The following is a 26142-nucleotide window of genomic DNA, read 5'->3' on the forward strand; positions in this document are numbered from 1 at the left end:
CATTTCTCCCTTTTAAAGGCTATTTTGCAATTCTATTATTTACAACATAAAACAAAAATTTTTAAGAGTCTTCAGTTTAGAAATGCCTTAAAAATGTATAAGAAACAGCTAAACGAAGACACCATCACGAAACTACCATAAGTACTTAACACAAGCACTGTAAAAGGTTTATCTGGAAACAGCAGTACTTTCTCTTGTTCTTACATTGAATTGTGTCATAATATCTGAGCTGAAAGTTTTCCTCTCAACAAAAATAGGGCACAAAACCTTTGGGAAACAGTGACCCTGCAGACCCAGCATTTCCATTTTATGGTGACCTATTATGTGTAAAAAGAAGAAAACCGATCCTGAAGGCCACTTTGGTAACAATGAAAACTCTAGCAGTACAAAGTCCTTTTCCTTGCATATCTCCTTAGAATTATTGAAATGTCATACAGCAGCTTAGCTCTTGTTGAAGTGCTGTTGCTTAGTTTTACTATGCTATAAATAACCTGAACCCAGGAAAGTACCAGGAGATTAAAGGGGGTAAGAAACATCAAACTTAATTTCTCTCTACTGCTATTGAATTGGTCTAGAGTATTGCTTTTATAGGCAGGAATCCAAACTTTTGTTAAAATGTTAGTATTACACTTGGGAAGAGAACACTTTAAATATATATATATATTATTCCAGAAAGACATAATAGTATAGGTAGTGAATTGCATTGCCTAGAGAACTGCATGCCCTCAATTATACTATATAAAATGGAATGTGTGAGAGAATGTATGACCTATTATGTTTTAGGCTTTGTGTTAAAAGTATGTATGAAAGGTTATGAAAGTATTGTGAGGTTACTGCCATATAATGGTCTATATTTTTAGAATGGAAAGAACTCTGCACCACAGATATAAATATCTATTCAAACCATTTGAAGGTCACATGCCATTCTGATTTGCTGCCTTAGTTTTGCGATGAGATGAATAAACCATATATTAAAGATTTTTATCCACCCTGTGGGGGTCCCCCATCCCATGGCAAAACCACTGAAAACAGTCAAGGCACTTGTCTCCTTTCTTCATTTTCTGCCTACCTGCATTGAGTACCTGAAACCTTGGTGTGACAGTTTCCATGTATTTTTAGTGTGGGTTTTAAAGACAGTGTTTGGAAAATTAACTTGTGAAACACCCTTTAGAACTGTGGATGAAAACAAAGTTTAATATAAGATCTATTTGCACACTAAGATAAATTCTATGAATTCTCTGTTCTCAACTTTTAAGAATAAAATTTCTTGAGAAAAGGTTTACTGGATCTATTGTGGATGGAGACGTAATATAATCGTAATACAATGTAGAGAAAAGTAAAGTCCTACACTTAGGAAAGAAAAACCAAAAGTACACATATAGACTGGGTGAAACCAGGCTTAATAGCAGTGACTGTGAGAGGCATCTTGGAGTCTTAATGGACAACCAGCTAAATGTGAGCCAGCAGTGTGCAGTGGCAGCCAAAAGAGCCAATGCAATCCTAAATTGCATTAACAAAGGGATACAATCAAGATCAAGTGAGATACTAATACCACTCCATAAAGTCTTAGTAAATCCATACCTAGAGTACTGCATCCAGTTTTGGTCACCACACTGTATAAAAAAAGATGTTGAGACTCTAGAAAAAGTGCAGAAAAGAGCAACCAGGATGATTAGGGGACTGGAGATTAAAACATATGAAGAACAGTTACAGGAACTGGGCATGGCTAGTCTAGTGAAGAAAAGGACTAGGAGAGACATGATAGCAGTCTTCCAATATCTGAGGGGCTGCCACAGAGAGGAAGGAGTCAAGCTATTTTCTAAAGCACCTGTAGGCCAGACAAGGAATAATGGATTGAAACTGAACAAGGAGAGATTTAACCTGGAAATAAGGAGGAACTTTCTGACAGTGAGAACAATCAACCAGTGGAACAGCTTGCCTTCGGAAGTTGTAAGAGCTTCATCATTTGAGACTGTCAAGAAGAGATTGAACTGACATTGGTCAGAAATAGTGTAGGGTGTCCTGCTTGGGTGGGCGGTTGGACTACAAGGTCCCTTCTAACTCTGTTAATCTTTAAATAATCTGATTCCTAGAGTCTCTTCCTCATGACTACATTATTGCATATTCTTCTAATTCTTGAGTTGGCATAAAAGCATGCCAATGTAATTTGAAATGCTTTGATGGGTAACCCTATTTTCCTCGAGAATGAGGCAGAAGCCTGGGTTATTCCTAACAAAATTAGACAAATCTATCAAACACATCCCTTAATTTGTTCCATATTAAATGTACATAGACAGCAGTAGGCTTCTGCACTGCTCCTGAGGCAGAATACCACATTAATATGTCCAGAAGGAAGAACCCCAAGTCAATGGGAAAGGGAATCACAGGAAGCAGACTTTATGGAATAGGAAATCCTAGACTTCATTCACTAAGATTATGAATAATCTAGTCAACTACTGTGAGCACATTAAAGAGACATTATGTTCAACATTGTGATCAACAAAACTAACACAATGAACTTAACCTTTAATTACAACAGCCTTTTTGATAAACATTAGCAGTTAATTTGTGTTAATTGACAGGACAATGTGCCTATTCTATATTTTTTCTGCCTGAAGTTATTTTAATAAAGCAATTGCACAATTCAGAAATTATTTCGTGTAGCATGCCTGATGATTAACAATGAAATCCAATTTATGGCAGCAGAGTTCTATTCATTCCAGTTTTCTATAACTTTCATTGTGTTATTGTTCAGTATCCTTAAACATATAACATGCTAGAAAAAACACTTCAGATTGCAAAAAAAAATTTGAAAGAAAAAAAATAAAATTACTTAAAATATAGGTTACCATTATTCCTAACTATTAAACACAACCCAGCAGAAAGCCTAAAGAAAAATCTAATTCTGTTAATCTAATCTTGCTTTATCTGATTATGAGGAAGAAAGAAGTTATGAGCACTTTTCTGGCCTTACACTATTTACAGAGAAAAGTTTATTTATCTGGATGGAGGAAAAATGGGGTTTAACTCAGGGGTGAAATGTAAAATTTGTTACTACCTGTTCTGTGGGCGTGGCTTGGTGGGGGGTGGTAATGTGACTGGGTGGGCGTGGCCAACTTTTTTTTTTAAATTTTAACTTTTCAAAGCATTTTTTTTGCAAATGCAAAAAAATGCTTTGAAAAGCCTCTGCCGATCAGGAACACAGCTGGGATCGTCAGAGCCTTTTCAAAGCATTTTTAAAACCACCTCTTCCGCTGAAGAGGTTGCAGAAAAAAATGCTTTAAAAGTCTCTCTGATGATCCCAGCTGAGTTGCCTGATCGTTTTAAAAAATGCTCTGACAATCAGGCAACTCAGCTGGGATCGTCAGAGAGACTTTTAAAGCATTTTTTAAACCACCTCTTCCCCGGAAGAAGTTGCAGAAAAAAATGCTTTGAAAAGCCTCTGAGATCCCAGCTGAGCTGCGCGATAATCAGAGGCTTTTTTTTTTACTTTTAAAAGCATTTTTTCGGCGGAAGAAGTTGTAGAAAAAATGCTTTTAAAAGTTAAAAAAAAAGCCTCTGATGATCATGCAGCTCAGCTGGGCATGGGGGGGGGGCGCAGGGATTTTTGCTACCGGTTCTCCGAACCACCCACCGCCATCGCTACCGTATTAGGCGATCTGGTCCCAACCGGGAGCATTTCACCCCTGGTTTAACTGATATAATAATAATAGGCCCTTCAAATCATATTCTGTGAGACTAAAGTTGGAATATTCAAGAGAAACTACATTTTATTTCAATTTTGGAAAAGACACTGCTTGTACAACTATTGAGTGTATCTAAAAATCTAAGAAATACGGTCTCTATTATTGTAGTTAAGATCTATACCCTGCCCTCATTGGCAATTTAGCACACTTCATCATGCTTTGGCAACCCTTTTGGTCATACATTATCTTCATTTCATCCCAATCTTATGTTGTCACTAAAGCCACATATACTGCATGTTACCATGGCTCAAATATGCCCCAGCCATATTTTTTTTTCTTCTACGTTGCCAGTACATTGCCTTCATCTCATGGTGTTTCATTTGTCCTTAATTGAATAAATGTCAGAATACTATTCATTTTCTGCCATATTTCAACCCTGCCCAAGGACATCTTCACAATATGTAAAATCTTGCTATTCTTAGGAAGAAGTCAAGTGATGATAGCTAGTACCCTAACAGTAATGTGAAAAGGCCCTAAATGTACCAGAGTTAAACCATTTTTCTATCAGCCATCATTTTCGAAGAGGACCTTGACATCTAACAAGTTGTGGGCTGTCCACAGTGTGTCCACAGGTGGCTGGTAAGGCCCATATGGGCACAGAATGTTCTGCCACATGTCGGCACCACTATTGCAGCATTTGCAGCTCTGGCTTTGCGGAGTGCTCGCTTCTCTTGTGTTATGGTTATCTTTGTGTCTTCAAATGTCTGGCAGCCTTGGTGGCTCAATATGCGCCATGTCGATTGATCTTGTGCCAGGGTTTCCCAGGAAGTAGTGTCGATATCCAGGGACTTGAGAGAGGCTTTCAGCATGTCTTTGCGTGTGATCACTTTCCTTGAGACAGCTCACCAAAGAGGAGCTGTTTGGGGATGCAGTGGTCTGGCATCCTTGCAACATGGCCTGCCCAGCGTGTCTGAGCTTTGATCAGCAGGGTGTAAATTGATGACAGGCCTGCTCTAGAGAGGACTTCTGTGTCTGGTACCTTGTCCTGCCACCGGATCCTCAGAAGTCTGCGGAGGCAGGTCGTGTGGAAGTGGTTCAATTGGCTAGCATGCCTCCTGTATATGGTCCAAGTCTCACTGGCATACATCAGGGTAGTCAGCACTACTGCTCAGTAGACTTTGAGCTTTGTAGCAAGACTTACTCCATGGTGGTCCCACATTAAGGTGACCAGACATCCCGCTTTTGGTGGGACAGTCCCGATTTTTAACAACTTGTCCCGCTACCCGCAGCGTTTTACAAAAGTCCTGATTTTTGGAAAGAATGCACGACAAGCTAGGGAACAGTGGGAGAACAGGAAGGGAATATATGGTTTTTGGCGGCCATGTGGCTATTTAGCCAGGATATTGACGGACTGGAATGACGGATTATTTCATAATAGGCAGAGGAACGCGGAAATTGTTCTAAATTCCTGGCAAGGGAGGCAACGATTCTCTCCTCAACGTTTTGCAATCCGAGACAGCGACAGCCAGCAAATCTCGAGTTAACCTGAAATCCCATCAGATACGTCAGAGGCATGTGATCAGTCATCTCAGAGGCAATTGCCCACTCCAGAACCTTTAGCCTATTTCCTGCACTTGGTGGAAAACCCCACCCCCTTCTACTCCAGTTCGCCTGCTGATTGGCGGCCAAGCGGCAGCATGTTGGGCAGCACCCTCTACTCCGCCTTCAGTCTCTCCTTTGAGAAGACACACGCGTTTGGCTTTGAGGGCTCTGGTGTGAGAGCCTGTGGATTCTCTGCCGCTTCTTGCTTGGGCAGGGTCGCCTAGGAAATGGGCCAGGGGCGTGCTGACAGAGCCTCCCTATGGCCGCTGCTGTGGCCCAGGGGGAAGCGACTGGTCCCCTAGTGGGAGCCATCGACCAAGGGACCAGCTCCACAAGGTTCTTGGTAAGTGCAAATAAACACGAGAAGCGGTCGCCGTTTCCATTCGAGAGCAAGGTGAATGAGCCACAAAGGAAAGGCGATTGCCCTTGGGAATGTGGAGGACGCCGGCTGGGAGAGACAGCGGGCATGTGACTGCAAGGGGAGCCACTTGCTCGATGGGACTGGGTGGGATAGGCTCCCAAATGTCCCTTAACAGGTGTTCAGGGTCATCTATAGAAGCGAGAGGAAGGATAGATGAATGGACAGTTGAATAACGATAGTGTGACATTATTTTGGCCCACTGAGAGATAAAATGAAAGTATTCTGGAGTAGAGGATATTTTAATTGCTCCTAAATGTAACTGCAATTTTATCCTTTGCTGGAGGAAAAGGTAGTTTCAATTGGTTTGGCTTTCATTAGCAGCTAGAATAGGTATCTTGTCCTCCCCGCGCCCCCGGTCAATGGTGTCCCTCTTTACCAATGTTAAAATCTGGTCACCTTATCCCACACATTGGTCAGTAGTCTGCCAAATGCAGAGCTTGCCTTGGCGATTCAGCAGTTGACCTCAATGTCAATTGTCACGGGAAAGGGGGCTGCTAAGATATGTAAATTGGTCCACTGCTTGCAGCTTTTGTCCCTTCACTGTGATGATGGGCTCTTGGTGTTGGGCTTTCAGAGCTGGCTGGGGCATCACATCAGTCTTCTTTGTGTTAATGAGGAGGCCAAAATTGTCACATGCTGCTGTGAATTTGTCCACACTGGCTTGCATTTTCTGCTCTGATCCAGCATTCAGGGCACAGTCATCAGCAAAAAGGAGGTCTCGTAACACAGTCTCCTTTATCTTGGTGACAGCCTGGAGTCTTTGCAGGTTGAGCAGTTTCCCATCGGTCCTGTTTCTCAGGCTGACTCCCAAGGAACTGTTCTGGAAGGGGTCTGACAGCATGGCTGAAAACATTACGCTGAACAGGGTCGGTGTGAGCATGCACCGTTGCTTGATGCTGTTTGTGATGGGAAAGGCATCTGAAGTTCCTCCATCATCCAGAACACGAGCCGTCATGCCGTCGTGGAACTGATGTACCATCAGGATGAATCTATCAGGGCACCCAAACCTTGACATGATATGCCACAGACCTTCACGACTGACAGTGTCAAAAGCCTTGGTGAGATCCACAAAGGTGGTGGACAATTCATGATTCTGCTCTTGACACTTCTCTTGAATATTTTTTTTTATTTTTACTATATAAAGAAAGAGCAACAATTTCAAAGTCTATATAAACAATGGTTATAGTTAATTTGAGCAATAGTCATAATAATGTTCATTAGTAGTGATCATATAATAACAGTATTTTCTCAACATAATATTAATACTTAATTGTTGATACCAAATCATATTAATAATAAACATATCATAATAAACCCTCACAGTAAAATTAATCCTTCTCTTATAATTTTAAATATTCTGACTTCTGTTTTTGTTATTTAACCATTGATAAAATGAATCCCATGTTTCAAAATATTCCGTATCTTCCTTCTCTTTAATTTCAAGTGTTAATCTATCAATTTCTGCACATTCTACCCTGTTTCTCCCAAAATAAGACATCCCCTGATAATAAGCCCAATCAGGCTTTTGAACACATGGCAGTAAGGCCAAGCGCTTATTTCAGGGTTCAAAAAAAATATGACAGAGTCTTATTTTCAGGGAAACATGGTAATATTTTTTTTATTATCTTATTTTCTGTAGGGATCTCCACACTTTTCCAATGTTGTGTAAATACAATTGTGGCCACTGTTAACACATGTAATATTAAATACATAGTCCCTTTATTATATTTTTCTGATATGATACCCAACAGAAATATTTCTGGTTTTAAATCTATAGATTCCTTTATCATTTTTTCTATCCAAGTATGTATTTTTGTCCAATATGTTTTTGCTTTTGGGCACGTCCACATGTGGTAGTACGAGCCCGGAGTCTGATTACACTTCCAACATTTAGCTGATATATCATTAATCATTTTGGCTAGTCTTGCTGGTGGGAAGTGCCATCTGGGTATATTAATATGGAGGATAGACTGTTACCTAAGCAGCAGATCCCCCCTCTTCATGTTTTTATTTATTTTATTTATTTATTTTCAGATTTCTATACCGCCCTTCTCCTTTCGGACTCAGGGCGGTGAACAGCCAAAAGTAAAACACTTTATACACAAAAGTTAAAATAGATTTAAAATAATTAAATAAATTTGGCCCATAATTTAAAACATTTCAATTTAAAACCAATTTCAAATTTTAAAAACCCATCATAAAATCAGGACAGCCCGGCTAACTGAAAAAAGTAGGTTTTAAGGGCCCGATGAAAAGTCCGGAGGTCTGGGATCACTCGTATCTCTGGGGGTAGATTGTTCCAGAGGGTAGGTGCCACCACAGAGAAGGCTCTCCCCCTGGGGGTCGCCAGCCGACATTGTCTGGCCGATGGCACCCTGAGGAGGCCCTCTCTGTGGGAGCGAACTGGCCAGTGGGAGGCAATTGGTGGCAGAAGATGGTCCTGTAAGTACCCCGGCCCTAGGCCATGGAGCGCTTTAAAGGTGATCACCAACACCTTGAAGCGCACCCAGAAGTCCACCGGAAGCCAATGCAGCTCACGCAGGAGAGGAGTCACATGGGAGCGCCCCGTCGCTTACATAATCACCCGCGTGGCCACATTCTGCACCAGTTGGAGCGTTACAATAGTCCAGACGAGAAGTGACGAGTGTTTGAGTGACCGTGCATAGGGAGTCCCAATCCAGAAAGGGGCGTAACTGGCGTATCAGGCGAACCTGATAGAAAGCCCCTCTGGCCACGGCCATCATATGCTCTTCTAAAGACAGCCGTGCGTCCAGGAGGACGCCAAAGTTGCGAGCCCATTCCGTGGGGGCCAATGATTCGCCCCCAATAACCAGCGATGGCGCCAGCTGGCTATACCGGGATGCCGGCAGCCACAGCCACTCGGTCTTGGAAGGGTTGAGTCGAAGCCTGTTTCTCCCCATCCAGACCCGCATGGTCTCCAGGCACTGGGACATCACTTCCAAGGCATCGTTGGGATGGTCTGGGGTGGAGATATACAGCTGAGTATCATCAGCGTACTGATGGAACTCCACCCCAAAACCACGAATGATCTCACCCAGCGGCTTCACATAAATGTTGAACAGAAGGGGCGAGAGGACCGACCCTTGTGGCACCCCACAAACAAGGCGCCTCTGGGTCGACCGCTGCCCCCTGTCAACACAGATTGCGACCGGTCGGAGAGATAGGAGGAGAACCACCGCAAGACGGTGCCCCCCACTCCCAGTCCCTCCAGCTGGTGCAACATGATACCATGGTCGATGGTATCAAAAGCCGCTGAGAGATCTAACAGGACCAGGATAGAGGAATAACCCCTAACCCGAGCCCTCCAGAGATCATCCACCAACGCGACCAATGCCATTTCCGTGCTGTACCCAGGTCTGAAACCGGACTGGAGCAGATCTAAATAGACAGCTTCATCCAGGTACTGGGGAACTGCCACCACACACTCAACAACCTTCGCAATAAAGCGAAGGTTGGAAACTGGACGATAGTTAGCCAAAACAGCCGGGTCCAGGGAGGGCTTCTTGAGGAGGGGCCTCACAACCGCCTCTTTTAAGGCGGCCGGCAAGATACGCTGACTCAAAGAAGCGTTAATAATCCCCTGGAGCCAGCCTCGTGTAACCTCCCGGGAAGCCAGCACCAACCAGGAGGGACACGGGTCCAATAAACATGTGGTCACGTTCAGCCGTCCCAAGATCCTGTCCACGTCCTCGGGAGCCACAGGATCGAACTCCTCCCAGATAACACTCTCAAGGCCTGCCTCAGTCATCTCGTCTGAACTAACCCAGTCAGCGGCCAAGTCTTCCCGAATCTGAGTTATTTTATCAAAGAGATACTGTAAAAAATCCTCAGCTCGGCCCTGCAAGGGGTCATCCCACGCTCCCAGATGGAGAAGGGAGCGGGTCACCCTAAACAGGGCGGCTGGGCGGTTATCTGATGACGCGATAAAAGTGGCAAAATAGCTAGATTTCGCTGCTTTTATCGCCACTAGGTAGGTCTTAATATGAGACCTTACCAGTGTCAAGTCAGATTCAGATCGGCTGGCCCTCCAACTGCTCTCTAGGCGGTTGTTGCTGGAGTAGTCCAATGGAATGGCAGAGCCGATACGATTAGTTCCAGCTACGTCGCAGCAGCTATCAGAACATGATTGTACACAATCACAAACTGCTTCCGGGACTCTGGCTCTGGATTTTGCCTTGAGGTTGACTCCTGAAGCCTTTTCCAGTAGTAGATATAGCCACAAAGCAGTGGAGGTTTGTAATCAGAGTTTCCCTTCTCCTAGAAGATGGTTCTGTTGTTTTATCTACCATTGGGGCATAAAGCCCTCTTCCGCTGTCAAAAACCATTGACCACCTTCTCCTGTAACCCTGGAAAGCCCTTATGAGGTGCTATCAGCCAGGCCAGCTGGACCAAGGATTTTTTGGGGGGAGGTATTACTCCTCCAGCACTCCTCATCTCGATAGGTAAGGGAGGAGCCAAAGAATTCCTGGTGTTGTTTTCCGCAGTGGTGTTGTGGCTGCCGCCGCCATCTTGGAAAGTTTGTAGCAGAAAGGCAGGATCAGGAATAGGGGGGAGGGGAGGAAAGAGGCCTACCTGCCTATTTGGTAGCAGAAAGGCAGCTAAAGGTGAGGTTATCCAGGACCGAACACAGCAGATGGCACGTTGGGTGCAACATTACTCTGAGTTATACTCTAGAGAAAACGTGGTAACTGAAGAAGCATTAAATAACATTGAATGCCTGCCTGTCTTGGAGGAGCTTGATAGTGAACCAACTTTAGAAGAACTAAACGTGGCCCTGGATTCCCTTGCCTCTGACAAGGCACCCGGGAAAGATAATATCCCTGCCGAAGTTCTGCAGTGTTTGAAAGAGAACATTTCCACTGAATTGCATGAAATCTTCTGTCTTTGTTGGAGGGAGGGTGGAGTACCACAGGACATGAAGGATGCAAATATCGTCACACTGTATAAGAACAAAGGCGACAGGGGTGACTATAACAACTACTACGGCATCTCTCTTCTTAGTGTCATAGGGAAGCTGCTTGCCCGTGTCATACTGAAGAGGCTCCAGGTGCTTGCAGAGAGAGTCTATCCATAATCACAGTGTGGATTTCGAGCCAACAGGTCCACTACTGACATGGTATTTTCCCTTAGACAGCTGCAGGAGAAGCCACTTTTCGTAGCCTTCATAGATCTTACAAAGGTTTTTGACTTGGTTAGTAGGGACGGCCTTTATAAAATTCTCTCCAAGATTGGATGTCCACCTCAGCTCCTTAACATCATTAGGTCCTTTCATGAGGAAATGAAAGGCACTGTAGTTTTTGATAGCTTAACATCTGATTCCTTTGACATTCAAAGTGGAGTGAAGCAGGGCTGTGTCCTTGCGCCAACTTTACTTGGGATCTTTTTTGCTGTCATGCTGAAACATGCTTTTGGAACTGCAACAGAAGGTATCTATCTCCGGACTAGATCAGACGGAAAACTCTTTAATCTTTCTAGATTGAAAACAAAGTCTAAAGTCCAGCTGAAATGCTTACAAGTTTTCCTTTTCGCTGACGATGCTGCTGTTACTGCTCATACTGCCGAAGACCTTCAACAACTTATGCACTGTTTTAGCAAGACCTGCCAAGACTTTGGGCTAACAATCAGCCTGAAAAATACATAAGTCATGGGTCAGGACATGGATTTATCTCCCTGTATTACAATCTCTGCACAAGGACTGGAGGTCGTCCATGACTTTGTGTACCTCGGTTCAACCATATCCGATACTCTCTCTTTAAATACTGAGCTGAATAAACATACTGGTAAAGCGGCCACCATATTCTCCAGATTTACAAAGAGAGTATGGCTTAATAAGAAGCTGACGGAACATACAAAGATCCAGGTCTATAGAGCCTGTGTCCTGAGCACACTCTTGTACTGCAGTGAGACTTGGACACTTTACGTACGGCAGGAGAGAAAGTTGAACACCTTTCATATGCATTGTCTCCAACATATTCTTGGCATTACCTGGCATGACAAAGTTCCAAATAGCACAGTCTTGGAACAGTGACGTCTATGCTGGCTTGGGCATGTCGTGAGAATGGCTGATGGTCAGATTCCGAAAGATCTCCTGTATAGAGAATTAGTGCAGGGAAAGTGCCTTAGAGGGAGACCACAGCTGCGATATAAGGATATTTGCAAGAGGGATCTAAAGGCCTTGGGAATAGACATTAATGACTGGGAAACCTTGACCTCTGATCATTCAGCATGGATGCTAAAGACACAGTATTGTTGTGTATGTATCTATTTTGTGTGGGAAATTCAAATGCACAGTGAATTCTGATTGGTTCTGGGTTGCCTCTGGAAAGTATATAAAGAGGGCTGTTGCCTGTGAGTTTTCGCTGAAGTCTCACCCTGAATTAAAGAGCTGTTGTTACTAGTCTGCTTGTGCCTCTCGTTATTCCTGCGCTACAACATTGGCGACGAGGATGGGATAGAGGCCACAAGAGGCAAATCAAAAAGAGCTTGGAGTTTCAGCCAGGGTGACTAGCGAACACGGAGACACGGCATGTCTGCCTACGTTCCGCCAAAACCCTTCGACCCGACCCGAGAGAAGTGGGGTTCGTATCTGACCAGGTTCGAGTGCTCCCTGGAAGCGAGCGAAATGCAAGGGCTTTCAGCAAACAGGAAAAGGGCCCTGTTCTTAAGCCACTGCGGACCAGACGTGTTCGAGATGGCCGAATCACTCTGCGAGCCAACCCCGGTCCAGACGGTTCCCTGGGACGTCCTCCAGGCCAACCTGAGAGCCCACTACGCTCCAGTTCCATCTAAATTCGTTCAGCGCTACGAACTCCAATAACAAGTTCAAAAAGAAGGAGAGCCGGTCAGCGCTTATGTGGCTGCACTTCGAAAAGCCGCAACACATTGTGACTACAGAGATTTAGACGACGCGCTGCTTGAACAATTGATTTGCGGGGTTCGAGATACCCGTTTACAAAGGCGTCTTCTAGCTAAGCCAGACCTAACGCTAGCTGGTGCGCTAGATGAAGCCCGAGCACATGAGGCCTCAACGAAAGCTTCGGAAGCGCTGCAGCGACCAAGTTCAAGCAAAGACAGGCCAAAAACAGCCCCCGTCCACAGAGAAGAGGTGCGAACCAGCACAGAGGAAGAGTCGGACGAGGACGTCTTCCATACAGAAAAGAAATTGAGCGAACAAAGCCGCCGCCACGAGAACTGCCCTAGCTGTGGTGGGGATCACGAGAGACATTCGTGTAAATACAGAGAAGCCATTTGCAGGCGTTGTGATAGAAGCCACCTAGCACGAGTTTGCAGAGCTCAATTTCCGCGTAGTCGAAAGCCACGTGACTACCGCGACCAACCAGAACCAGCTCGTTCAAAACAGCCAATCAAAGATGACGGCACGAGAAAACGGCGCGAACCTCAAAAGTGGGAGACCTACAGCACGAGAATCGGCCAAGCCAGCACAACCGATGACGAGAAAGTCTACACGAAAGTAGAAATCAACGGCAAATCCTGTGAAATGGAAATCGACACCGGGTCTACGTTATCGATCATGTCCTGGTCAACCCTCAAGGCACTCCTGCCCAAGCTTCAGAAGAACGAGCTGTCCCATCAGAAAACCCGCCTACTCGACTACCAGGGAAATCGAGTTCCCGTTGAAGGCGTGGGCACGTTCCGGGTCACCTACGGTGAGTTCCAGAAAGAGCTGCCCCTGACCATCGTTAGCAAGCCCCTACCAAGTCTACTGGGCATGAAATGGTTCCGGGCCCTCGGCATGGGCTTCACGGACGTTCGCAGCATCAGCGGATCATCACTTAAAGAAACCCTGCTCCACGAGACGTTTTCGAAGAGACTCTAGGCAAGTATGTGGGGACCCCTATATCTTTTAATCTAGACCCCAACGTAGCGCCAATTAGACTGAAAGCAAGGCGAGTTCCCTTTGCTTTAAAGCCCAAAATTGATGCGGAGCTCAACAAGCTCATTAAGCAAGGGGTGCTAGTTCCCGTGGATCATGCTAAGTGGGAAACCCCAATAGTCACGCCAGTCAAATCGGATGGCTCAATTAGAATTTGCGCTGACTATAAGTGTTCGATTAAGAAGGCGTTGCAGCAGAGCGCCTATCCGGTTCCAATAGTCCACCATCTACTACACTCCCTGGGGCCTGGCAAGCTATTCGCAAAACTAGACCTTGCGCAGGCGTACCAGCAACTGCCAGTAGATGACGCTACGGCAGAATCACAGACAATAGTAACTCACAGAGGTGCCTTTAAATGCACCAGGCTTCAGTTTGGGGTCAGCATCGCCCCAGGACTTTTTCAAAGCACAATGGAGCGCCTTCTACAAGGCCTCCCAGGTGTCGTCCCATATTTCGATGACGTTTTGATTAGTGGCCAAGACGAAGTTCAGTTGGGCCAAAGGGTCAGACAAGTCCTAACCAGATTCAGGGAAGCGGGACTTAAACTCAAACGAAATAAATGCAGGATAGCGGTTCCATCAGTGGAATTCTTAGGCTACAGAATCGACGGCACAGGCATTCACCCCACAGAAAGCAAAGTTAGGGCCATCCAAAGCGCGCCCACCCCCAAGTCAAAATCAGAGCTGCAGGCTTTCCTGGGCCTTCTCAATTTCTATACGATGTTTTTGAAACACAAAGCCACCGTTGCGGAGCCTCTACACAGGCTCCTGGGAAAAAACGTTCCATGGGTTTTGGGAAAGCGAGAAGCGACCGCATTCAATGCGGTAAAGAGACTTTTGTCTGAGGACAGTTTCCTTATCCAGTACAATTCTGAACTACCTCTAGTATTGGTCTGTGACGCTTCCCCCTTTGGCGTAGGTGCGGTTTTAAGCCATAGACTGCTGAATGGGTTAGAGGCGCCCATCGCCTATTATTCTCACACTCTGTCTAGTGCTGAAAGGAACTATAGCCAGCTAGATAGGGAGGCACTAGCGGCTGTAGCAGGGGTCAAAAAATTTCACGAGTATTTGTTTGGCAGCACCTTTGAACTTATTCTAGACCACCAGCCTCTTTTGGGACTTTTGGCTGGAGATAAACTGACCCCAGCAGCTCTCTCCCCCCGGATGACCAGATGGTCCATTTTCTTGGCCGCTTATTCGTACAGACTGCTCCACCGGCCGGGCAAAACCTTAGGACATGCTGATGCCCTCAGCCGATGTCCTTTGCCCGAATTATTGGACAACCCGACCCCGGAAGCCCCGGTCTTACTGCTTGACATTGTTTCCCTGGGCCCCATTTCTTCGAACGAGGTGGTGAGGGTTTCTGCCAGAGACTCTGTTTTGCGCACAGTAATGGGCTGGGTAACGAGGGGTTGGCCTACCAAGGTGGACTGTGGTGACTTCCAATTGTACTTTAACAAAAAAAATGAACTGTCAATGTTGGGGGGTTGCTTGTTGTGGGGAGACAGGGTGGTCATTCCTTTGTGGTTAAGGCACAGAGTTCTAGAAATGCTGCATGGGGGACACCCTGGTGTTGTTCGCATGAAAGGCCTAGCTCGTAGCTATGTTTGGTGGCCATATCTCGACCACGATGTCACTGAGTGGGTGGGGAAGTGTAGGCCCTGCCAGGAGTCCCGCCCAGATCCTCCCATAGCGCCCGTTCGGGAATGGGAAAAACCAAAAGGACTGTGGGGGAGAATTCACATCGATTTCGCTGGCCCGTTCCATGGCCAGAACTTTCTTATTATTGTAGATGCATATTCTAAGTGGCTCGAAATTGCCTTAATGCCATCTACCACTTCTGAGGCCATAATCGAAGTACTCAGAAAACTATTTGCAACACACGGGTTGCCGGACACCCTGGTATCCGACAATGGGCCCCAATTCACGGCGACTCAATTCGAAGGCTACTTAGCCGAATTAGGCATAAGACATGCATTATCCGCTCCTTTTCATCCGGCTTCTAATGGCCTTGTTGAAAGATTTGTAAGAACGGCCAAAGAAGCCCTCTCCCAACTCGATGCAGGGGACTGGCAGGCTAGAATAGATGAGTTCTTAGCGGTACAGCATGCCACCCCGTGCCCCACTTCGGGCCGCAGCCCAGCCAAGCTTTTAATGGGCCGAAAGCTACGATGCGTTCTAGACAGACTGCATCCTAATTACTCCTACGATAGCTTCACCGGGGAAGGGGGAGGACTAAGACATTTCGAAGTAGGATCACCAGTTTTTGCTAGAAGCTACACCAATGGGCCTTTATGGGTAGAGGGAACCATTGTAGGAATTACCGGTCCAAAGTCATACACAGTTGATATAGGGCATGGTAAAATCTGGAGGAGACATATAGATCAATTGCGTAAACGTTTACCAAATGAAAACTCGTGTCCTAACTATCCAAGTCTTCCTGACACAGCTACCTCAAGCGTGAGTAAGCCGGAATACTTATCTGGCAACCCTGAGTTCCAGCGCCGCCCCAGCGAGCCGACACTCCCAGCCGGAGATAGCCACACCTACGGAGAAATCCAGGAGGTTCCATTGGCAGAGCCGGGAGAGACAGGAGGTCCCTCCGACCAGCTCGACGCCTCGCCAACAACTGAACTGCGCAGGTCAACCAGGATTAAGACACGCCCTGGTCACCTGCGTGATTTTGTATGTAAATATGTAAATAGATAGAATAAGTGCCTTCTGGGAGGGGAGGGGTATTGTGTATGTATCTATTTTGTGCGGGAAATTCAAATGCACAGTGAATTCTGATTGGTTCTGGGTTGCCTCTGGAAAGTATATAAAGAGGGCTGTTGCCTGTGAGTTTTCGCTGAAGTCTCACCCTGAATTAAAGAGCTGTTGTTACTAGCCTGCTTGTGCCTCTCGTTATTCCCGCGCTACAACAGTATGGCCTTCTCCAATTCGAAGAGACACTTGTTCAGCAGGCCAAGGCAAAGAGGCAGTCCCAGAACCAACAAAATCTGGGGGCTGAGCAGGGGACAGACTGTATCTGCCCTCAATGTGGAAGGGATTGCCACTGTCGAATTGGCCTTTTTAGTCACACCAGATGCTGTTTTAGGACCTCTTTCCAGAGCACGATACCATAGTCTTTTAAGACTGAAGGTTGCCAATGATGGTAGTATTTTCTAGATGGATAAATTTTTGGCCTTTGGGCCAGTCCCTCTCTCTTAGTCCTAGGAAGAAGATAATAGCAAACTACTTCCCAAAAGCTTGCTAAGAAAACTGTTGGGACTTGTCCAAGCAATCACCAGAAGTCAAGACTGACTTGAGGGCACCCCACTCTTACAGTTATTAAGTATGCTACTGCAAAACCTCTGATTTTACTTTCTTTTAGCATTTCCATAACAGGCCTTGGCAATAAAGGTTAACAAAGAAGTCCAAAGTTCACCATGATCCCCTTTAAATTTAGAAAGCTGAAACACTTTGCTTAGGTCACTAAAATTAGGAACACTCTGTCCAAATAAAAATATGATCCAGCCAAGTCATATGAAACCTTTTGTGAGATACTCCAAGAGACAATCAGCATTCAAACCAGTCCACCTCTGTATGTCACATTCCTACAGCATGAGTTGAAAAATCTTTCTCCTGTTGATGAAGTAACCAGATAAGATGTAGGTGTCCTATGGAAAACTAGCAGTCATGGCTGCCTCCCAATGAACAACAATTAAAAAATGGAATATGAATGTGTTGCTCCACCAGTCCATTGTACAGAAAATATAGTGACTTGCCACAAGGAATGAAAACAGCCTTTATCACTAACATTATTATATCTCTTAGGCATAATGATTTTGTGTATTTTACTACTCCATTATTTTTTCATCTGGTAATTAATGCATTTAGTTGGAGGACTCAGGGAGCTATGGATAGGCAGTTATTTTGCTCTATTCTCCCTAGCAGATTTTCCTTGATAAGGGGGAAAAAACAGAACCACTTGGAGGAGCATCTAAAAAGCTCCAAATGAATGACATTGCTATTTGGATACAAACACCCATGCCTATACAAAGGTTTTATTAACGTGAGGTACTACTATCATTTTCAGTCCCGATACCGTCATCTCTAAGAACTGGAAAAGCCAAGAACAAGGAATAAAGAATACCATTGTGGATCAAGTTTCTGCAGATTCTTCAGGAACAAAATCTTTCACTCTCGCTATACCCTTTTCTCGCTATTCCCTTTTCTTCCCAAAAGAAAAGGGAAAAGAAGAAAAAAATACTCAGTAGGCTGATTCTATATATTTGTTGCTGAAGAAAAGTAAGAAATGAAACAAAACTCATGTCAGTTTCAGTTGTTTCATCTGGATTGCTGGAGGAACTCACACAGGTTTAGCTCTTAAAGGACCTAAATCTCAGGAGCCAGAAAGAAGGGTAAAGTAGTTTCAACTATATAATGCAGCTGAACTCACAACGGCATAACGAACTACATGCACCAGTTCTGTGCCACTGTCGAGCATTCCTCACCTCCTTCTGCCCTTCCATTGGCCAAAACTCTCTGATGCTGTCCAATGGGGGCAAATGGGAGGTTAAATGGCAGTTAGCTGGTATGCTGCCCCTTCCTTGTTCTTCCTTTGCCAAAATTATTCTTAGTAATAAAGGAGAAAAAAGTGAGCTGAAAAAGGTAAATGGTCAACCCCATCCCCAGCACTGTGCTGATAAAGCAACCACTCAGAGCACCCAGCAAGTGATGAAGGAATGATAGTAATGAATGCTTTGTTTCAGAAGGGGGGGGGAGAAGAGGGGGGAGGGGGAGGGGGAGAGTGGGGGTGTCCAGGAGCCAAAGCAGGGCAAGACAGGAATTTCTCCCATTGGGAAATGCCCAGTCCAGCTATGGAGGAGCAGCACTTACGTTGATTAACTTCAAAAGGTCATTGGTTTAGCTGATAAAGAACTCTGGAGCATAGCATGATGATAATATGCATAAGCAATGCTAAATCTTTAATGACAGGATCAAGAGACTCTTATAGTTAGGAACTACTTTTTCATTGCCATAGAAATCTCATGTGGAAGTGACCATGAGCACCAACAGTTTCTGAGTTTCTAGTTATTTATACTTCTGAGGGGAAAGATACATATTCTATGCACATAGAAGACAAGAACTCCAAGATACAATTTAAGAAATGGGCAACTGCAAGGTTTGGTTTCTAGTTTTTGTAGTCCAAACCTCAAATCATGCTCAGTGGCAGACAAACCATTTCAATGAGAAAGTAACAGAACATATCACAGATGGGGGTAAAATTGTAGCAAAATAGAATGATGATGAAGAAAGTCATGTCAGCTAATGACCACAGAAGCATCTTCAGATAATGATGGCTCCCTCAGCTACGAAACTGAAATGAGCACCATCCCCCAGAGTCAGACATGATTGAACAGAGGAAACCTTTACCTTTTTTTAAATGCTTAAAACAGGACTGCTATAAGTGTGTCCCTATTATCAATAGTGACACAATGGAGGTTATCCGAATCTGAGAAGCAAAAACCTATTCTCAAGAGCAGATAGTATCTATCAGCAGATTAGCAAATTATGTTTGATCAATAGCTGTAAAGTAAATAATTATGCAAAACTTTGCATTTTGTTTTCTTGCTCCTTTTTTTGATGGGTCAGGCAAAGCTCAGAGACAAATTGTGACAATTTAAGATGTGCCACCAATATGCTTTTGTAATTTTTGAGAATTTTGCCACATACTGGTCATGATCATGAAAGGTGTTCCCAATCCAGGTATCTTTTGGTTTTGACGTTATGTTGCCTTACTGGCAAAGGGATGGCCACAGTATCACTCCTTCACAGGTGATAAAGAAAGCACCAAATCACAGAGATAGATCACAGATGCTGCATATTCTCTCATTGTGGTATTTGCTTTGGATATTATTGCTGATAAAGAGAGACATTGAAGAAGTGACTTCTTCTATATGCATTGTGATTTCTCACACTGCCTTAGCAATATAGGAAAAAGCTGCTGTATAGTTGTTCCTCCGCTGCCAGAACCTAACCTTTAAAGGTGAATAATTGTGTGACTGAAGCTTTTGGGTAGCTAGGCACTGACACAGATATTGTCAATAGGTACTTCTCTCATACAAGTAATAGTGAACCATAAGCTGGCTTTCTTTCTTGATAGTAACCATCTCATATATCATTAGTTTTGAATTCTGTGAAAAACTGCACAAAATTATCTAACCATATAAGACTCCAGTATCATGTCTTACAAAATCTAGAAGACATTGTGCTCAAATGAGACCTAACTATGAGTTTTAGACAATATTGTGGGTGGTTCTAGGTACTTGCTTATTCTGAAAACACAAGTTGCTATAGATAAAAAGACTTCACTAGCTAGTAATATGACCTTGAATCTACCCTATTTCTATAAAGTAGCTATTGTTTCCCATTAACAGTCTGTAAAAATATTTCTCTCTCAATTGTGGTTAGCTGCTTTTTCTAGAATATTTCTGGCAGTTGTAGTATTCCATTTTATTAGATTAGCTTCATTAATATTGGAACCATTTCATCTCTAGAATATTAATCAGGGTTTTTTCCCTCAGAAATGAATACTTAACCAAGACTGATAACCTGCAAAGAACATGGAACCTGAAGTTGTTTCAGCTTGGCTTACTAAATGTTTTCTTGTTCAGTTCCTAATGGGAAGGAGAATAACTGAATACAATATATGGATGAAAGAAACTTTTTGCTTAAAATAAGTGAAACAGTACAGTTTGAAAAGCAGAGTTTTACTTATAAAAGCATTGTTAAGATTTAGAAATTAATTGCCAAAAATAATATAAATCTGCATTGATATTTCTCTCAAATGCCTATTTGAAGATCTGTATCCTACTCCAATTTAGACTCCAAATTATTCCATGAACAATTACATAAACCTGTAGTTACACATACCTCGAGCACCATCTCAGTCATTTGAAACCGTCTTTGAGAGCTTTTGTCGGAAGTCACTGGTTCATGGAGCAGTACACCAAACATATCATACTTCTTTAAGGCCTGCTTGTAGTTTTTCTCACTCAAGTCAACCACACGATCTTTCCCATCATAGGTTGGGAAGTCTAGTCCTTCTTCAGCCCTGTAGCAAGCAAGCACATAAAAAACTGCCAGGAACCAGCAAGCTGCCTTCATACTGCTGTACTTCTGTGAGTTTATCTGGGAGAAGAAAAGGAAATTTTAGGAGAAAAGCCTGGAGAAATTCAGCAATCTCTATGCACTGTTTTGATCCCCACGTTTTTCCAGTAAATTGATCTAGATGGATTCAGGTCACCAGGAAGCATCTGTAGCAAGTAAGTAACCCTTGTTTGAAGACAAAGGCAAAAAAAAAAAAATAGGAGAAGCTGAGAGACCAAACCCTGGATACCTTACATAGCTCAGGCCAGCTTCTGTGTCATTCAGAACTCCATTTTTAGGAAGCAGTTGTTTAAAGCTATTAATAGATCCTACAATGAATAAAAAGGAAAGATATGACATGATTGAGAGACTGCTGGCACACTGCCTCTGAGTGAGAGAAAGGAAAAGCAGAGGGTGGGGAAGAATTCAAGGGAGATTTACATTCTTCCTTGTGCAGAAAACTGGCAATCATCAACCAGAATGCACAAGTTTATGGCAATTTCCCTTGCAAATACTTTATTGTATTATTTATTTTACTAAAAACAATTAAAGACTGTTTTAAATGAGATCCTTTAATTATCATTCATTTTATGAAGGAAAAACTCCATAAAATGCTTCTGGGATTTTCTTTTTTGTGGGATTTGAGGGGGATTCCATTTGCTTCAGATGTACCATCTAATTATAAGTCATTTCCAGGCCATAAAACTTGTCCTATAGCTTGCAGTTTAAAAAAAAATATGTAAACAAATGTTCTGCATTTATCTTCTGTGAGCCGTTGTTCAGATTGAAATTTAGTAATTTGATTTATCAGATTTAAAAAAAAAAAGCTAGAGGAAACTTGGGAGTCAGACAGGTTTTTCTCAATTCCTTATAAATCAAAAGGGGATTTAAATGCAGCATGAGCAAAGAAAGATGAACTCCTTTCTTATAGCGAACCATTATTTTTAGCTCCTGTTCTCCTGGAAAGGAAAACTGATCTCTCCTCATGTCATCTATTCAGGCTGAACTTTGTGTTACTGCCTACCTCACCAATTTACATTAATGTTATTAATTTAATAGTAGGCATGTCTTTTCACATAAGAACTGCTGCTGTGGCTTCTTTCACTTAAGAGCTGGGCCCTCACATTGAGAAAGCATTAGGGGTATTTCAAGGAATTATCATCCTTCTCTACTGAAAACAGAGTCGTCTACTGGATTATTTCTCAAATAGTCTTTATATCAATTTTACATTTGCTTTATATCATTTTTACATTACAGGAGACATGATGAAAACTCCTTAATATCACAAGACATGGGCAGATGTATAACCATAGTTTCAACTGAGAAGCTGTGAACATCCAGAACCAAGCCAAATCAAAAAAATGCTAGAGAATTCCCAGAAGTCTAACACTCAGACAAATCACCATCAGTGGGCACATAGACACAAACATCTACATATCATTCAAAAGAGACAATCAAAAAGCCAAAAGGGAAGCCAAAAAACCAAAACACCAGCAATGAATACCCAGATGAGTTGAGATTATTACCAATATTAACATTAGCCCAACAATCAAGAAGTCAAATCAAGGAACTGCTAAACAAACTAATAGTAGACAGCCCAGTCAAAGAACCTCCAAGACTATTCCCACCAAAACTGATAGGGCAAGCCACTAGTATATAAAGTGAGAGCAAATCCTATTCCCTACTTGTAAAGTTCAGTGGGCAAACATAGTCGTGAGGCTTGATTGCTCAAACTCAGCTTTATTAACTTTCAAGCAACTAACAACAACTAACTGGACGAAGTAACTGAGCGAAACGTAACTCCTGACAGCCGCTTAAATAGCAAGCTGTCAAACACGAGAACCAATGAGCGAGCAGCAATTTCCCTCCACTTCAGAAGCTCGCAACAGAACCAATCAGCGTAGCCCGGCAACAGCCGGGCGCGCTGATCATAACTGTGAGGACTCAACACCCCTTCGCACCCAGCTCGCGCACTCGTAGTCCTCCAAATACGTGGGACGATGACAGCACCTCCCAGAGCGTCGCACCGTAGGCTCGGCAGGTGCCCCGCTTTCTTTCTCTGGCGCTGCGGGAAGTGGGTTGTCATTCATACGAGGAGGACTCGAACTCGGCGCCAGACCCGGGATGTCTGGTAAATTCTCCGGCAAGGATGCTGCAGGAAGGGGAGGCCGGATGGGCTCCGCACTGGGAGGTGTCTCAACTGGATGGCATATGGTTGTTGGCGTAGGCCGGAGGTCGAGGTCTGCGACTCGCCGTCTCAGCTGGTTTATATGTCGTCGCCAAATCCTCCCCTCGGCGAGTTGGACCCTATAAGAATAGGGCCCCGTTATTTGAATTATCTGTCCTGGTAGCCATCATATGTCTTTGTCAAAGTTCAGTGCGTGTACCAAGTCCCCCACACTGAAGACTTGTGGCGGAAAACACGTCCCGGGAGATGGCTTTTGAGCATAGTTAGGGTGCAGATGGTCTAGGTTGTTCGGAGTCGTCTGCCCATGAGCAGCTCAGCGGGGCTTTGCTTAATAGACGTGCAAGGGGTCGTGTGCTAGGCTAACAGGTACAGGTGGAGTTTGTGGTGCCAATCGGTGGACCCTAAGTGGCGCAGCGCCTCTTTGGCGGAGCGCACGGCCCGTTCCGCCTGCCCATTAGCCGCCGGATGTAGTGGAGCTGTTTGGGCATGGCAGATGCCCAACCGGGGAAGAAACAGTTGGAAAGTGGCTGCTGTAAATTGAGGCCCGTTGTCTGTGACTATGGTATCCGGTAACCCATGGGTGGCGAACCAGCCCTCCAAAATCCTGATGATGGCCGAGGAAGTGGTTGATTGCATTAAAGTGAGCTCCATCCATTTAGAGTGGGCATCGACTGCAATCAAAAAGGTCTGGCCAAAAAAGGGGCCTGCTAAGTCTAGGTGGAGGTGCGCCCATGGCGCCCCTGGGGGTTCCCAATCCTGTATGGGCGCTGAGGGGGGGCGGGACAAGTGCGTTGGCATTGGCGGCAGCAGGCCACCCAGTCCTCAACCTGTTGATCAAACCCCGGCCACCACACGTAGCTGCGGCCGAGGGCTTTCATGCGAACTACCCCGGGGTGGGCAGTGTGTAGGCTCGATAGGACCTGATCCCGAAGATCCGGGGGCACAACCACCCGGTTACCCCAAAGTAGGCAGCCTTGTAACACCGACAACTCATGGCGCCTACGGAAAAAGAGAAGAAACTCCACAGGGCCCTGCGAGGTTGGCCACCCCCTGCGCACCCAGTCCAGGACACTGGAGAGTGTTGGGTCCACAGCCGAGCGGGCGCGAACATCCGCAGCCATGACCAAGGAAGGCAGTTCGTCCATTAGAAGGACAGCAGCCGAGGGGGCAGGGTCAAGGACAGGCAGGGGAATTGGGCAGCGGCTAAGGGCATCCGCGTGCCCGATAGCTTTGCCTGGTTTGTACAGCAACTGGTAGGAGTAAGCGGCTAAAAATTCCACCCAGCGCAACATTCTCGGAGACAAGATTTGGGGAGTCTGCTTGTCATTAGCCAGCAAGCCCAAAAGGGGCTTGTGATCAGTGACTAGGAAAAAAAACCTGCCATACAGGTAGTCGTGGAATCGTTTGATTCCGGCTACGGCTGCCAAAGCCTCACGATCAATCTGACTATAATTCCTCTCTGAAGCTGACAAGGTCCTGGAATAGTAGGCGACTGGAGCCTCGGCGCCTGAAGGCAAAATGTGGCTCAGGACAGCCCCCACCCCGTAGGGGGAGGTGTCGCAGGTCAAAGAGAGAGGCAAAGAGTTGTCATACTGCACCAGGCCGGCGTCGGAGGAGAGGACTGTTTTAATGGCCTTAAAAGAATCTGCGGCGCACTGATCCCAATGCCATGGAGATTTGGAGTCAAGGAGCCGATGGAGAGGCTCCACCAAGGAAGCCTTGTGGGGCAAAAAGACAGAATAAAAATTGAGGAGGCCAAGGAAAACCTGGAGTTGGGCTTTGGATGTGGGAGTAGGGGCTTGTTTAATAGCCTCCACCTTGGCCGGGGCGGGTCGGGTCGGATGCTGGAAGCATCAATAAGGAACCCCAAAAACTCTACCCGGGGAACTCCTATGTGACACTTTTCTCTTAAGTTTTAGTCCTGCCTTTTGGAAACGGGTAAGGACAGCCCTAAGTTTGTTGACGAGGTCGCCCTGATCTGCAGCCGTGATCAGGACATCATCAAAATATGGCACCACCCCCTGTAACCCATGGAGCAGCCGCTCCATAAGGCTTTGAAAGATCCCCGGGGCCACACAGACGCCAAATTGTAACCGGGTGCATTTGAACGCACCCCTATGGGTGATGATGGTTTGAGCCAGGGCCGTCTCGTTATCGACTGGGAGTTGTTGATAGGTCTGGGCCAAATCAAGCTTTGCAAAGATCTTACCCTGGCCAAGGGAGTGTAATAAGTGTTGGACAATGGGCACCGGGTAATTGTTGGCTTGAAGCGCCCTGTTAAGCGTCGCTTTGTAATCAGCGCAAATTCTAATTGAACCATCGCACTTGAGGGGAATTACTATGGGGGTCTCCCACTTGGAATGTTCTACTGGTTGAAGGATCCCTTGAGCGATGAGCTTATCCAGCTCTTTATCAACCCTGGGCCGCAATGCAAGGGGCACCCTGCGCGGTTTCAGACGTATGGGCGCCACTTGCAGGTCGAGATTGAATGAGATGGGAAGGCCGTTGTATTTACCAAGGCGGCCATCAAACACATCAGCAAATTCCCTCATGATGTCAGTAGTGACAGCAGGGCCAGTGGAGTGGATACCAGAGAGACCAAGATGAAGGGCAGAGAACCAATCTAGACCAAGTAAGGACTGGAGGCTGTCTCACACAATGACTAAGGGTAGGTGGCCAGAAAATGAGCCATAAGAAACCCGGAAAGATCCACACCCCAGGGTTGGAATCAATTTTCCCTGATAGTCCCTTAACGTGACATGACAGGGCTGTAATTTCCGCCGGGAGATAGAGGGGCAGAAACCCTTGAGTGTGGGCCATGCGATTAAGGATTTGGAGGAGCCCGTGTCAACTTCCATTCTACATGGGGCTCCTTCCAGTAGGACAGTCAGATAAATCTTACTGTCAGAGAGTGGGGAAGAGGCGTGGCTTATGGCCAGCGCCGACACCTCGGCATCCTGAGAGATAACGAAACTCTCTCTTCCTCTCTCTCGCTCTCTGCAACCAGGCTGTTTAAACTTCTGTCGCTTAAGCCCCGGCTCCTCTGTGTCATCCGAACTTGGGAAACTCGCGCGGCAGACTCTGGAGATATGGCCTCGCTTTCCACAACGTCGACAAACAGCGGACTTGAACCTGCAATCGGCGCGGTTGTGCGAGCTGCCGCAGCCCAGGCAGCCACTCTGGGGCCGCTTAGGAGT

General features: G+C 45.1%; 1 protein-coding gene across 1 annotated transcript in view; it reads right to left on the minus strand.

Moving 5' to 3' along the window:
• CASQ2 (calsequestrin 2) overlaps positions 1–21025 on the minus strand; it is an 87901-nt gene extending 66876 nt beyond the window's left edge. Inside the window, exons 1-2 of the mRNA XM_070938355.1 lie at positions 21008–21025; positions 20542–20799 (exon numbers count right to left, since the gene is read on the minus strand). Coding sequence (XP_070794456.1) covers positions 20542–20775 — 234 coding nt within the window. The 5' untranslated portion in view covers positions 20776–20799; positions 21008–21025. The remainder of the gene's footprint in view (positions 1–20541; positions 20800–21007) is intronic.
• Positions 21026–26142: the final 5117 nt, after the last annotated feature.

The sequence above is a fragment of the Pituophis catenifer genome, unplaced genomic scaffold (genome assembly GCF_029215685.1).
Source record: "Pituophis catenifer annectens isolate HBS135680 unplaced genomic scaffold, rPitCat1.0.hap2 SCAF_2, whole genome shotgun sequence".
Lineage (NCBI taxonomy): Eukaryota > Metazoa > Chordata > Lepidosauria > Squamata > Colubridae > Pituophis > Pituophis catenifer.